Genomic DNA, 16511 nt, shown 5'->3' on the forward strand with positions numbered 1-16511 from the left:
AAAAGCGTTTTATAATTTTCCCTAGATTTTGGATGTTTCGGAAAAATTTTATTTGCATTTAATGTCGCAGATTTCGCACGTAAAGCCGTTTATTATTAAAAACTAAAACTCTTAAACTAAATTTATTACATTGGGCTTAACAGTATTCCACATCTCTCTCTCGTTGATTACACCCCAAATAAGAACTCAGAATGTTGAAGAAATTTCACGAAATATTACCGTATAGGTCATAAATCTAAGCTTTGGTCACCTTGTCGTCCCTGGTAGTAAAATGATAAAGTTGCGGGCCTGGGAGAAGTTGACGCTGAAGTGCAAATTGGAAGTGGTGGACGTTCGGAGAGATGGTATTTTATGACGATTTCATTTAAAAATCGGAATTCTGGCATTAAAGGTGAAAATTTTGGTTTTTTATATTACAGAAATGTCCGTCGACAGTATATTTTGAGATAGAGCCTCATCAATTGCCTATAATATATAGATCCGAATACAACGTACGTTTTTGTGGATTGGAAAAACTTCACCCCTTCGACGCAGCAAAATGGTCCCATATCTTTCGTGTGAGTGAAATTGTTCATTTCATTTTCATTGCAGAATAAGAATAAATTATTTTGAAGTTTTTGGTAATTTTCAGTACTTGAAAGAAGCGATGCTAGTTAATGATCACAGTGTGACAAGGCCTAACGAAGTTCAGCATGAGGATTTACTGGTGGTTCACACACCACAGTACTTGAAGAGTTTGAAGGTAGATCTTAACTTAAGTTTTGATGTTCTCTTCCTCGGAGGTGACGTATTAAGTTCTCATTCGTATTTCAGTGGAGCTGGAATGTCGCTAGAATTGCAGAAATTCCACCGCTTTCATTGGTGCCTAACTTCATTGTACAGAAATGCTATTTGAAACCTATGAGGTTTGTTATTCATTTTCTCAGGTTTCTTGAGAAAATGATGTTTGATTTGCCTGCACTGATTTATTTTCTTGATTTCAGGTATCAAACTGGAGGAAGCATACTTGCTGGCAAGCTTGCTCTTGATAGAGGATGGGCCATAAATATTGGAGGTGGTTTTCATCACTGTAGCAAAGATAGAGGTGGAGGTTTTTGCCCATATGCTGACATAACTCTTCTTTTGAAATTCCTTTTTTTGCAAGGAGGGAAGGTTAAGAAGGCAATGATTGTGGACTTGGACGCGCATCAGGTAGTTCAAAACATATATGTGTATTTTCACTTTAGTGTCTCGACGAAACGAAGTATGTGAATTTTCCCCATGTAATGATTTATGCGCTTCAAACCATCCAATTGATGAAAGGCGTTATCGTCTACGAATATGATCGGTAGTTAGTAAATCATGGATACGAATAAGCTGCCCAATTTTAAAAGTAATTTCAAATGATCATTATTCATTGAACAAGTATTAATGCATTGTTGCCATATATATGATAGGATATATCATTAAAAAGTAAAACTCTGCAAATAGTTGACACTGCTGGACTAAGAAAATGTGATCTGAGATCACTTCACTAGAAGTACATGCTATATTTTGTTGGTAGATTAGGGTTCTACGTGTGTGAAACCATATTCCTCAACAACTTGGTATCATGCCCCTGACAAGAGAAAATTCCTGCTGTTAATATTCAATAATTATTAAGATTAGTTGAAACTTGAATTGCATGCATGAATCTCTGCGAGTGCCTTCACATCTTTTAGAATTCCTATTGTTATCATAGTTTATGAGGATCGGCTATCTGTAAATTATAGGTTTGACCCAGAACCTTATGACCAATTGAATTGTTATTTGCATTGGGTAAAAAATCCATATTTAGTCATTTCATTTATTAAACTTTCCAAAAGTAGTTGGTAAATATTCACGTACAAAACATTGCTAGAATAATTTTCTTAATATTTTCTCTGCACATAACTGCAAAATAATGAACATATTTAAACAGTACAATAGGCAAATGCACATATGGAAAATGCCCAGGAATTTAGAGAGATAATGGTTCGGCACACATTTAGGAACTGTGTGAATTCCCATGGTTTCTGGATTCCTACAATTGTGAATTCAGATAATTTAGTACTGATGAAGTGTAATGTCGGATTCAAAAGGATAATACGAGGATAGTGGGTGAGGGAATGGTATGTAGATGCATTATCCAAGATGAAAAGAAAGGAGTACCAGGAGGCAGTAGAGAATGTTATGAGTAAGGGAGAAACGTCCAATTGAAGAAAAATGGGAAAGTGTCAAAAAAGGGACATCAAAGTCACAAGCATAAAATGAATTACCGACGAGATGATTAGGATTGAAGATTAAGGAAGAAATGGAAGAATTTAAGACAAAATTAGGTAGGTGAAAGTACAAAGAGATGAAAAACTGAAGCATGGTATAAGTCTCAGTGGAAGGATATGGAAAGTTAGCAAAGGAAAGGTGAAATTTATGTGCTGTACAAGAAGGTATAAACACCGCTAGAGTAAGAAGAGAAAATCCATGCATACTATCAAGATAAGGTAGAAAAATTATTAATTAAACCAGGAGGGATTGAAAAAAATACATAAGGGATTTACATGGTGGAGATATTAGGCCTGCAAGCTTAGATATAGAAAGAAATATGATGCTGGTGGGATAGCTTAGGTCTAGGCATACTTGATTGCAAGATAAAAATGGCATTTAGGGATTGAAATCAAGTAAGGCCATGGGGATAGATACTACTCCTGAGGAATTCTTAAGGGTTTGAGTTGATCTAAAGGGAGAGTGTCAATGGACCTATTCTTAGCATTATTGAGGGAGGAATTAGGCTGGAAGATCATCAGATTAGTGTTAGTTCCCATTCCAGAAAGAAGAACGGTAGGAGGGATATGTAATCATTATAGAGGTGTATTGTATTGTATAGCAATGAGCTTCACTTCACTAACAGTTGAAGTAGACTAGGGATTATAAATGAGAAGGGGGTAAATGATTATATAGGGGATGATCAGTGTTGGTTTGGGAAACGTTTTGGGTTTATGCATGATGCCATAGCAGTAATGAGGTTACTAAGAGAGAGGAACGTAGAATATAATCAGGATGTATTTTTTTGTTTCATAGAGTTTGGGAAAAATATTAAGCAAATTGAGTAGAATCAGTGAATGTATTGTAGTAAATAGGATTAGATTGGAGGGATAGGTGACTTATCTACAGCCAATGTATGTCTCAGGCTGCCCAAGTGTGAGTGGCTGATGGAGAGTTGGGATTGCATTGTCTTATGAAGGGGGATAAGATAGGGGCGTCTATTATCACATTATCTTTTCAATATATTGCAGAGGTCATGGTAAGGAAGGGGTGGATACAGAAGTAAAAGCTGTTTGGGAACCCATAAAATCAGTTAGATTTGCATATGACCAAGCTTCAGTTAGCCAGGGGGTTACAATCATTGGATCAAATCATAAATATCAACGAGTAGGTTTTGACCTGTTGCCCCTTGCCATTTGACACCCGATTTTCTTGGAAGGTAATATATAAATATAATTTGAAAAAAAAACGGGTTATAATTTATAAGTTTCTACATCAATGAGAGTCCAAACTGCCAATCATCATTACATTGCCAGAAGTGTTGCAAAAACTTTGCTGCCTTACTAGGATGCCAGATAAGAGGTTTTTTTTCTTGCTGTGGGTAGAAAAACAGCAAGGGACAATAATGGGGGATAAAAGATTTTTTTATGGCTTTGGGCAAACATAAACTTGGACTCTTACCTCAGGACCTACTTGTGGTTAAATGTTATTGTTTCCCTTGAATTTTGTACCTTGAGAAGTCGCCTAGTTTTGATAGTACTATAATCCTGTGCCTTTGCCATGCCCTACTTTTTCCCTGAAGGTTTTAATAGAATTGAAGCATAATAATAAATATCTACAATTAACTGTCTTTTGATTCTTAAGTACCAAAGTAACTTGCTTTAGTTGTGTCTTTTATGTTGATCTTGGAATGTTAGGTTCAATAATGTATGGTTGCTTTTCACACTAAATAAAAGCCTCTCTTGTGTCATATTCTACTTATTCTCTTATCCCTATATATATCTGCATTAATAAACATAAATGCTAATCTGCCAACTTAGTTTTTTCCCGAGATCACCATTTATGACAATTTTTGAGGTGATGATTTTGGTGAAATAGCGATAAATTTACTCTATTTTGCTATTATTACTATTTGCAAATCTCAGGTTGTGTCTATTAGTGTACAGTCTTATGCATGTTGATTGCAGAATTAAATAGTGAAATAAAATGCAATCAGTATTAATAATCTGGGCTAGATGTTTTGTTGTGTAGTATTAACTTATAGGTTTTTATTCAAGGGGAATGGCTATGAAAGAGATTTCTTGGATCAGCATGATGTTTATATTCTTGATGTGTACAACAAAGGTATTTATCCAAAAGATGAATTGGCAAAAAAGGCCATAAAGCGACACATTGAACTGTGGCACTTCACAGAAGATGATGAGTATCTCACTAAAGTGGATATGTGAGCATATATATTCCTTACAATGTTTCATTTGTGCCTATGAAGGTGCTTTATATCTTCATGAAGTGTAATTTAATAATTCTATTTTCAGAAATTTAGAAAAGGCTCTTAGGGAATTTCATCCTGATGTGGTAATTTACAATGCCGGGACAGATATTTTGGATGGAGACAGACTTGGGCTTTTAGCCATTTCACCTCAGGCAAGTGATGTCGTTTGTACAGTGACTGGTTTTTTGTAGACATTAAAATTTTTCATATGTAAGGTACACCTAAATAACCTTTCAGTTTCTATTTTCAAATAAATCCATAATTTGCCGCATATGCACACCAATTTTCTCTCTGTCTCATATTTATCTATTCTTTCAAAGTGGGTTCGAATTTTGACCATGTATAATTAATTTAGCCCCATCTGTTTGCTTTAAAAAATATAATAGATGCACATGATGGTATGTCCATACCTTTTCAAGTTCAGTGAGAAAGTATAATGTAATTTGGAAATCATATTCATTTCAGGGAATCATTCGAAGAGATGAACTTGTCTTCTTGAAAGTTCGAAAAAACAAAATACCCATTGTTATGCTCACAAGTGGTGGCTATCAGAAGAAGACTGCGAGAATAATTGCAGATTCAATTTTAAATTTGAATGAAAAAGGTTTGATTCCTGGACTTGAAATTGCTATAAATGATTGAATCCTTGCTTTGCTTCTACAACAGTGAGTATGTGCTTCCATCTTTGCAATTTTGCAAGTTGTATTGAGGTTTGTAATATGATATAACTTTCCAAGTTACCTTTCAGTTATGTCTTTAAAGTGATCTCATAGTTAATTCCATTTTATAATGGCTGTGCATGAATGTTCAATTACATGTATATACTGTAAATAACAGGCTAGGTGCAAGTACCATATATTTCTTCACATGATGAAGTTGTCTTCCACATTCATTCTATAATTACATGGAATATTAAATCAAAAAATTAAGGTGTAAAAATTCATTTGTAAATAAAAATTACATAAAATTATTTCTTGTAAAAAGATGTCGTGTGATTTATTGCAGTGAAATCAGAATTTAAGGTTGATATTTGTGTGGTTTCGAACCTTTTTCTATAGAATTCTACATTAATAATCCAGGTTTTGAAAGATAGAAACACTTCAGCCTTTGACTGGTTAAAATGAAAACATTTCCAAATGAAAAGTACCCAGTGAATTATTTACTATAACTTAAAGTTGGCCTGCAGAAATTTGAACTTCAACTGGTGTTAAATTATAATACCATAAGTGCAAGTATGTGTGTTTCATTTGTATTTCTTGCTACTAGTCATACCCAATGGAACCAGTCCATATTATGATCAAATTGTATCACATTTTCAAGTATCATCTTATATACAGTATCTTCCAATCATATGTATACGGAAACAGTGGGAAGCTGGGGAAGTGGGAATACATGCTTCTGAAGTAAAGTGGAGTAAAACTTTCACTAGGAATAAAACTACTTCAGAATTTTCTATAATAGGGAAAGAGATTATCATTTTTTCTAAAAACATTACCTGAATTTACCCATGCCATATAAAGTAAATTCCCATGTCAAACTCATTTGTTTGATAGGCTTCTCTCAAACTTCCTGTCAGCTCTGAAGTTTTCAAGTTTTTCAAATACTTAGGATTAATTTTAAGCTGTTGTTAAACATATTGCATAATTAAGTCAAGTATTTGATAATACCTCACTCATTTTTAAAAAATCCACCACTTGTACCATAAAGTCATCTTAAATATAAAAAAGTATAGACTATTTTCTAGTGCCAAGGGTATACCTTACTATTTATGGGATCATTTTAGTCTGAGTACAGGTATTTTGATGGCTTTGTTTAATCTCCTAAGCTTTGACATTGTATATTCATATTTTCTATATGATAAGCATTTAATTATTAACAACTATATATTCCTGGTATGGAGATGAAACTGAAGCAAAATTATAATCCAGATTTTCATTGATGATTATTCTTTTAAAAATCTCACGCCATTAAACTTTTTATTTTTGGTATTTGGCAAAGGTTGCCTTTAATAACATACTGTATTAATACAACATTAAGAAAAAGAATGTTTTTATAGGTACCCTGCTGTTGTTGTATATAGGTTGCAAATGCAACACCTAAGCTATAGGCACACTTCAACATATGAATCAATATGAGAATATTGTTATGCAATGGGCAGAGAAGCATGTCATTACCTATTTCATTTTGGGATGCAGAAATAAATATATTCTAATGCAGAAAATTATGGTTTGAAGAGGGTGTATGAAGAAATTTTCTTGATGTTGACCTGAAAAGCAGCTAGTTAATTTTTCTAAAACCAATTGATTTTTTGTGTAGTTTTTCCTCTTTCATGATAAAAAAGTCATGACAAAATCATTGGCATTCTGATATTGTTTTAGTTGTATTTCTGTGAAATTCTTCAAATAGCATAACAGACTGTAAAGAGATCTATTCAAATCGGCTTTAAAAGGTGCATATGTTCATTCTGTAATTGACGGGGACATAACTTTTAATTTCTGAATATCTTGCTGGAAAGATGTGGCCTAAGACATTTCTAAATGTTATACTATTCTCAGAAAAAATCAGTGTGTTTTTGAAAATCATTAAAATCATTTTCAGCACATGCGATTTTTTATCTTTGGATAGCATAGAAAAAGGACTAACTAGCTCTTTGGATAAAAATTATTACAAGAGTTGGATATTTTCTTTGGTATATTATGATATTTCAAAATTATGTGAATTTCTCACATATTTTGCTTATTGAGACATTTTAGGTATAAAATCTGCAAAATCCTGAGAAAAATGAACAGTAAATGGTGGAAAGGGTACTTAAATACAGGGTCCGTACAATAAGTATCATGACTGGTTCGCTATAGCGTCAATGGGGGTCGGCTCGGTAGAGGGGATCCCCATCACTCAGGCACACTTTAGTTCAGTCATCTCCGGGCATACGTTGAGACAGGAGGTGGAAAAGCCCGCTGGAACCGACTTCCAGCAGGCCTTTGATAAGTGGCAGGTGTGCCGAACTATGTGTATCGGTGCAGGAGGAATGTATTTTGAAAATTATTAAGTAATGGCAATGATAACTTCAATAAATTTTGATGATTGGAACCAGTCCTGATACTTATTGTATGGACCCTGTATACGTACAATAATAGCTTTGATTTGGAAAACTATGTATACTTATGAAATTTAAAAAAATGAATAGTTAGGAAATTACATAAAATCATTTGAATATTTTTAAAACCTAATATTATATATGGTGGAAAATTCTGCTGGGAGTAAACTTAGTGCCGGTTTTGTATGGAATCAAAATATGGAATAACAAACAGTGATTGAGGAAACTTCTTGCCCTGATTGGAATGGCTGGAATTAAAAAGGCATGCTATAAGCTCCGCAGTTGTATACTTTACACTTTCAGGCTTCACTCCATAGAATTCTTTGATGTCCATATTAAATTAGTTTGTAATTTCCCACGGACTTATAAGTCTGTGGAATGTTACAAACTCTCTTAATATGGACTCAGCAGTTGTTTCAGTTACTGGTTAGAGGTTTAGTTTACATTTCTGGTTCCCACTCCTGACAACACCAATTCTACTCTTTCGACATAAACTATGTTCCATTGTCAGATAATATCACCCAAGAATATTTACGTTGACTGAAGTCATAATTTATAAGGAGTTCAACGATCTGCCTACCAGTTGCTTCTCTGGTAGTTCAGGCTTCTGTCAATCTATTTAATAGGACAGCACGCTTGTTTTGACCTGAGATGTCTTGCGCTGTGGCTTCATGAGATCCTACATTATATAGATATTTCAATAAGCTGTATTTCAGGCTGAAACTGGCCTAGTGATTCATCAATGTAGTTTATGGGAAGACGTGGCACCTTCTTAAATTGTTATTCTGTAACTCCATGTGAATTAAGCCTTTTATGGAGAGAGCCCATTAAGCCTTTTATGGAGAGCAGTGAGTTACGTTTTGACCTGTTAGACGAACTTCACTGTCATCATGGAACTAAACAGAAACATTTTAAGTATAAGCTCTAGGAATTATTCTGACATCTTCCTCTTCCAGTAATGTCTGATAGAGTAAAAGCCTTCCTGGCATTTCCCAAAAGTTTTGTGAGATTGCTGATCTTTATTTATTTTTTTATTTTTATTATTATTCCACCCACATAATGACCCTTTCATTGCTCTAATCATTTTTCTAGTTATGGTTATTACCTTCTTGCCCCAAAAATCTGCCTCCACAGCCTGTGGAGGATTGGAGTGTAGGATTAATGCTCATTGAGGAACCTCCCACTTAATTAATGATGTGTCAATTCTACCAATTTCATTGGAATTCCTTGATAATCCATCAGCAGCTTGATCAAATCTACCAGAAACATGGATGGCTTTAAAGTCTGTCTGATAAGTTCATAGTCCATCAGGCAAATATGCTTAATTGAACCTGATTGAGGCAGATTGGCATTGTCGCTGGATATTTTGAATCGTTTATCATATAGTTAACCACTGAGTTTCCTCTTTGACCCCAAATGACTACGAGAGCCTCTATTTCCACATTGCATTACCATTGTTGTGTTGGAGAAAGTTTCTGACTGGCATATTTAATAGCTTTAATGGTCTGGTATTAAGAACAATATTGTCTCATATCCTATGTCACTTATGGCTGTTTGGTGGTAAAATTCCTTGAATTGGTTTCGATGAGCAAGTTTAGGGGCTTCGCAGAGTTTCCTTATTGGTTCCTCAAAAGGGCATTGCTCTTCAGTCCACTTGAAATGTGTATTGATTTTTATGAGGATAGAGAGAAGGGTGGCTACTGCTTTTAAGTCCTAGGCAAAACAGTTATACCACCAACACATATGAAATTGCCATACCTTTTTTTAGGTCTCTCTGTTACTGCCTTATTTTGTTCCAGTCTTCTTGTTGGATTTAGCAAGTGGCTGAGATATTTCACCAAAGTGGAGTTTAATGAGCACTTCTTCACCCCAAAATTACGACCATGGAGTGGCAAATGCTCCAATATCCTTGTTAAGTATTTTAAGTAATCAAAAATATTTTTGCTGAAGATAAGAATATTTTCCATGTACACTCATTCATGCAATCTGTTTGTTTAATAAAAGCTGTATAATGACAAAACCTAAGGCATTTGTTCACCTGCCAGTAGTTGGCATTCAAGTGCTAAAGCCCATCACTCTTTTAGTGCATCTCTGCAGCCTTTATCCCATCCTCCCTTTATCACACCCCCTATATTATGCTTTGGAGTTGGATGGTGGAATGATTGAAGTAGGGAAGAAAAACTGGATTATCAGTTATCTCCCTTAATGTAGTTGTTCTTGGTTGGTAATGGACTGGCTAATCTAGTACATGTATGGATGGGGGATGAGAGAAAGTGTATTTTGGTAGTCAAGATTTTGTCTTCCAAAAGAAATACCTATCTGGAAGGAATGCTAAGAAATATTTTTTCTTTAATATATTTTGTCTTGTTAGACAATTTTTATTTTTTCCGACATGTCATGTTTGTTCCCTTTCACTTCCATTTGCAAAATCTCTGGATCAAGTTTACAATAATGTGAAGCAACAGCACCACATAAGGTTAGTTAAACCTGATGATAGCTCAGTGAAACCTAAATGTACTGCAAAATATGGTTCATCTTAAAAATTGGAAAAGTGTCAAGTTATTATGTACCCTTCAAAATGGATACATCCAGTGCATCACACCTGCTACCATGGAGAATGTCATTTGAATGAATTGTTGTTCTCGAATATCGTAAAGAAATCCATTTTAGTATTTGGAAAATTGTTGATCCTGTATCCTACTATAGTACCAGAGAGGGTTTACACAGTGGAGAGAGAGTAAAATGGAGGAGACTTGAAAAATTGAAATTTCACTTAGGCAATTTTGAAAATAGTGGAATTAAAGAAGTGAATTCATTTGACATCACGAGTTATGTCAATGCCAAATGTATGTTGATAAATTTAGTCTAAAGTTATATATTTTTAGAAGTGTACTCTAGATGGGACATAATATCAGTTGTATTAATATGTTCGTACAAATTGATATGGGAGATACCTTAAGGCAACTTGGACGGGAAAATATTCCTCGGGCAGTTTTCACTTTTGAAATCATATTGAATAGAGAAAATACAACCCAATATGGGTTTTCTTTTTTTATTGAAGTCTTTCCTAATGTGCCATTCACACTAATTACAAAGGAGAAATCATTGCCCAATAATTTATATGCGTATTTATACACTTTTATACTAGCCTTTGCTCATGAACCTATCCTGCAACAGGGTTCCTAGTTGAAGAATAAATACCTTCATGCAAGTTAAACATTAGCAACATTGATGTATATCCATTAACTAAGGTGCATGCCATTAAATTAATAAGAAAGCTTTAATTCTTAAAGTAATTTGAAAATAGTATTGTTTATATGAAAAATGTTACCATCCAAAAAAGTTCAAGGCAGTGATTTCTTAATGAAAGAAATGGAAAATCATTTTGTGCAATTTCTTGTCAGGAACTTAAAAAGAAATCAAAATCTTGATGAATTACTTGGAGAATTATATTCTAAAATTTAATTTTATGCACCTTATTTTAGATAAATTAAGGCAACAATTCATGTCCAATGGTTTCAAAGTTTGGTTAAAGTAGTAAAATAGAGAACTTGGAAATCTATTTACAATTTAAAAAGAAACGTATCTCTGAGGTAATTTATTCATTGAAGAACTCCTGTTAACACTGAATTTATCTCTAAGATTGGTAGAAATGCATTCAGAGTACCTCATCATAAATAAATTCCTCTGAAAATCTCCCAAGTGAAAATGCATACATAGGAGAAATGAAAGTTAAACACTGTTTGGGGAAAGGTAGGCTTACTTCATACATCGCTTGCAACCGTGTCATCAAATGAATCCACCGTGGAATATCATCAGTGGTAGGAACACCTGGAAATCCCTTTCATCAGTTTGTTCAGGACCTGCAATTCATCCCAGATGGTATTAAACTTTTTCTGTTGAGGTTCATTTTCAGTCATGACCAAAGAAGTTGCAAGATGGTAAAAATAGTGAGAATGAGGGATGATAGTCATCTAACTAGGCACTCTCTGAAAGTTGTAGAGTTTTGAAAATGGGATGAAGGTGAAAATTGTCATGATAAAGTATCCAGTTGTTTGCATGTCATGCTTTGGACACTTTCTCTGCATGCCCTCCTTGAACCCAGTACATTAGAATGTAAGTACAATAATGCAGTGCAGTAAGTGAAGTACAGTAATGCGGTGAAGTACATTAGAAGTTGGCTTTGATGGTCAGACCTGTATGAAGGTGATATTGTGAGTGTCAAAGAAACAATTTGCTTCTACTAACCAGACATGCTTTTTTAGTCCTCAAGATTTTGAAATCTTTCACAGGGATAATTGCAGTGTGGTACCTGGGTGAAGAGTCACTTGACATTACATACACTTTGTGTTTTTCTTTGGGGGATTGACTTCTTAAATGTTCAAATATTTGTCCCAAACAGCCTAAATAGTAGCATATTGCCACTTTTAAGATTATCAAACCTCTTAATATAATCAATTAGTCTAAAGCATCATCATCACTTGCTTTCTCAAGAAAGTTGTTTCTCCCACACCATTTCAAATTTAAGAAAAATCTAATGTTTACCTACTAGTTGACATTGACATTTTTCTACAAAATCAAAATATCACACTATATAATTAGGCAATAGAGAACAGGCCACAAGAAAACAATGGTTGAGCTTTAAATGAAATTATGCAATGCTACAACAGTGTTCATGCAGTGTGAGAGCAGACATGATTTACATTAATAAGTAAGATGTAGTTTAATTATGTCTGGAGGTTGATACTTAAATAGTCTCTTGGTACAAATGGTAAATTGCAAATTTTTTTACATTAACATTGACTAAAGAGGCCAGTTTAATTCTCTGCATCATCCATTACCGTGACAGTTTTGATCACCAGAAGAATCACACTGGTTGGGCAAGCTAAGAACCCAGATAATAGCATCTCAGGACCCCTATGTTAGCAGTTTTCCCACCATTCTTCCAATGAAGAATAACTATAATCAATTAATTGACATTACATGGGTATAATTTGTTGTTTCTATTTCAATTGTTGAATTTTCTCTTGTTCACTCGTAGAAGCAGAAAAGTTAATGCAGTGAAATTCTATAATGAAAGTAATGTGGGAGGATTTTTATCTACATAAATACCCTGTAATCCACCAAAAAGGTATGGCAGGGGGTGAGAGCACCAGTTGGGATGGGTAAGAGTGTTTAAATGCTTAATACAAGGAAAAAAATGTTCATTATAAAACCCTAAATGTGGAAACCTTAGTTCTAAACAAGTTTTAATTTCACCCATAATAAAAGTTCTTTGACATGCGAATAAAAATGAGTCGTCATTCATCCATCAGTTTGGCCCATATCTAGGGGGATGGTTATGGTGCCATTGAAGAATAGTCAATTCTTTTAACACCAGTACTGATAATTATTATTTCATACAAAATTATACAGTTAATTAATGCATTTTTTTTCTTCATTAAAAGTTTCCTAAGATAGTAAGGCAGTGAAAAAGTTATAACACTGTCCTTTCACTATAATGTGTGATTAGGCTGAAAGTGGATTGAAAGAAGAGTCAACGGCGGTGGCAGTATTGCTTAATCAATTGTGTATATATGGCTAGCCATGTGCCAGTCAAAGCTGGCTCATTACAGCAGGAGTGTAGCCACTGGTAATTTCATACACATTAGATACCTCTACGGAGTGCATTACTTGGCAACGGGTCATGCAGCTTAGGAATTTAGATTGTTCATGTTCTTCCAACGAAAGAGTGAACCTTATGTTGATGTTGTATTTGCAGGATGTTATTAGTGATAAGTATCTGTACTAATATAGTTGAAGGTTTGTTGTGCTCTAACAACACTGCTAAATGGTCATGTGCATTTGCTGGAATGATATAAGACTGTAGTTATATTCGAACAGGCATGAAAAAAGGAAGACTTTTGGATAAATTTTGTGTGATAAATTGGTATCATAAACTTCAATGTGGAGTTAAAAAAATGAATGTATTGAAAAAATTTTGAATTAATTTGTTTAGACAATCACTAACTTACCCATAACTGACTTTTAAAATGCTGTATTGTCTTTCCTTTAAATTGCTTTTATTAATCATTTATTTTAGAACTTAACTGTGTTTCTTCAATACACCTTACCAATACCAACATAAATATTATGATAAAAAATATTATTTACATGCATCAAAATGGGTTAAGTATGAGTATTCATTTCATAGATTGTAATATGGTATTATGCACAGCTAGTCTGTAAAAATATTCCATTTTCTAATTTACCAGGAAACCTAGTTTTTTGTGTGCATTAGTCTTTGGGAATATGACCATTTACAATGTAATACATTTTTGAAATCAATTTGTTTTGAGAAGATTTTCAAATTTGATTGTATAGTGTACCTGTATTTCAATTTAACAGTGTCATATTTGTGGAGAATAAATCAAAGTGTTTGCCATATGGCTTAATACTTGTAATAATGACTATGTAAATCATTTATAGTAACTGTATTCATTGAACACTATCCTGTTTAAATGCTGATAATTATGTTCAAATTTGATACCTTATTGTACATGTTTACATAAAAATAAACTTTTCCTTGGTTAATAGATTTCATTTGAAAAATTCTAGGGATTTTAACAACATGGGCCTTTCAAAAAGGTGAAAATATTATCACTCTTTCTTAGAGAAGCTATATTGTGTTGCTAGGAGATTAGAAACAAGGAGGATAAACAACAGTTTCAGGTTTAACTTAGTGGAATTCCTTCATTATGAGGGTAAAAAGAAACTTAACATTTCCACAATAAAGATTAAATATTTCACGACCATGGTTTCGATGATGCGCACATCGAAACCATGGTCGTGAAATATTAAATCTTTATTGTGGAAATTTTAAGTTTCTTTTTAACCTCATAAAGAAGGAGGATGCTTCTGATTGAATGATAAATTTGAGATGTTGACATTTCCTCCTGCACCAATTATGAGAAAAGCTTCTTCACAAGTTGGTCTAAGATTTTCAGCAAATTTTGAAGCAATATTGCTTCTAATTCTGTTATGCATAATGAAAAAACAGATAGCATACTGATTTAATCCTGAAAGAATCAACTAGACTCGTGAATTAATTGATTATTTAACTGAAACATAGCACCCCAAAAATCTCCCTTATAAATGGTTTTAAAGTAAAATAGATATGCATGATTCATTAAAAAACTGTGAGTAGTATAAGGCAGTGCATATAATCAATTAGACAAAATTAGCATGAATGTACCTTGAAGTAAACACTTCATAGTAACGGGGTATTGAGATGTGGTGGTTCACTATTAGATAAATCTGTAATTGAACCAGGAAAGATTCAAGAGAGATGAAAAGAATACATCGAGGATCAATGGCAAATATCATGTCAGCATGCTTTTGGGTGTATAAAGATAATATATTGTAGATAGTGAAAGCGTAGGTCCTTGAATATTTGATTTTGAGAAAAAGCTCATTGAGGGAATTGGAACCATAAAAGGCTATGGGGATACATACCATTCCCGCTGAGATACTGAAGGGTTCTGAAGAATGTTGAAGGAAGTATATTGGGAAAATTTAGGACAGTCGTGAGGGTGAAATTGGGTGTAAGATTTTGTCAGATCAGTGTCAATTCCTATCCCAAAAAAGGAAAATACAGCTGTAGTTGAGTATTTTAGGACAATAAGTTTGATTTTGCTCTAATTAATGGCGATATTTAGGATCATTGATAAAAGGATAGAAAGGAGGGCAAATGATTACTAAGGGATGATCAGTTAAGGTTCTGAAAAGGAAGATGCACATGTGATGCAACAGCAGAAAGGAGGTCCCTGATAGAGTGTAACCTAAGAGTACAATCAGGAGGGATGTATTTGTTTTTGTACTTTAAATAAGAGTAAATTGAGTAGAAGTAATGAATGTACTACAGAAGATAAGAGAGAGAGGGTTGTTTCAGAAAAACCCAAAAAGACAGGAAAACTGGATCCGGAACATTTTGATTAGGGATGGAAAGTGTGAAATTGTGATAGAGGGGAGGATATGAGGCAAGTAATGTAGGGGTAGGTAAAGGATAGGGCTGTTGGATGGAATGAAGAGAGAGAGAATGTATACAGAATTGAAGAACAGTTTATTGTAGCATGGAGTCTAAGGTTTTGCCATTTTAGTCATGTAGGTGTGCAGTCCATGTCCAACCAATACCTACCCATAAAGGTAATGGCAGATGTGGAGTCGGGATGGTAAGTATTAGGAAGAGAGTTAAGACAGGGGTGTCCATTATCACTAGTGCATTCCAACATATCCATGGAGGAAATGGTAAAAGTGGAAGAACTTGAGTTAGGAAGAGGGTAAAAAATATTAGAAACTTTACACTTCTACACACTTCTAGTGCGTGCTAAGTGTGTGGAAGTGTTAAGTTTCTGTTATATTTTACCCTCATCATGAAGGAATTTCATAAAGTTAAGCCTGAAACTGTTAACTTGAGTTAGGAATGAAAGTTGGCGGGGAAATCATAAAATCAATTAGATTTCCAGACCAACAAGTTTTAATTAACCAGTTACAATTATTGCTCAGCAAATTATAAAATCAGTGCTATTGGTATGGATGAGAATCAATGTCAAAAAAACAAAAGATTATTAGGTTTCCAAGTAAGGGGAAGGGCCAAAGAATGGATAAGTGATTGCCATGGTTTTCAGCTCAACTTGATGGAACTTCATGATAAAAAGTGAATAATAACAATTTAATAAGTTCCAATGATTTTTATTTTATCTATAAAAATCAGTGGAACTTACATAGTTGTTATTATTCAATGAGTAGGTGTTAGGAAAAGGCTTGTAAAAAAATTGATATGGAGCATGGTTTGGTATATTGTGGAAAAATGATCTTTTAGGGAAGATGATTGGAGTGTATGGG

The 16511-nt window shown here is 34.0% G+C and overlaps 1 protein-coding gene across 1 annotated transcript; it reads left to right on the top strand.

Annotated features, from left to right (window-relative positions):
- The first annotated feature begins 264 nt into the window (after positions 1–264).
- Positions 265–5914, top strand: HDAC11 (Histone deacetylase 11). Its single transcript, XM_071597042.1, has 8 exons — positions 265–344; positions 420–557; positions 632–742; positions 814–905; positions 984–1191; positions 4317–4483; positions 4575–4683; positions 4997–5914. The coding sequence occupies exons 1-8, from the start codon at positions 342–344 to the stop codon at positions 5171–5173; spliced, it is 1005 nt and encodes a 334-aa protein (XP_071453143.1). The 5' UTR covers positions 265–341; the 3' UTR covers positions 5174–5914.
- Positions 5915–16511: the final 10597 nt, after the last annotated feature.

This window comes from Hetaerina americana, unplaced genomic scaffold, assembly GCF_022747635.1.
Source record: "Hetaerina americana unplaced genomic scaffold, ioHetAmer1.1.p SCAF_8, whole genome shotgun sequence".
NCBI lineage: Eukaryota > Metazoa > Arthropoda > Insecta > Odonata > Calopterygidae > Hetaerina > Hetaerina americana.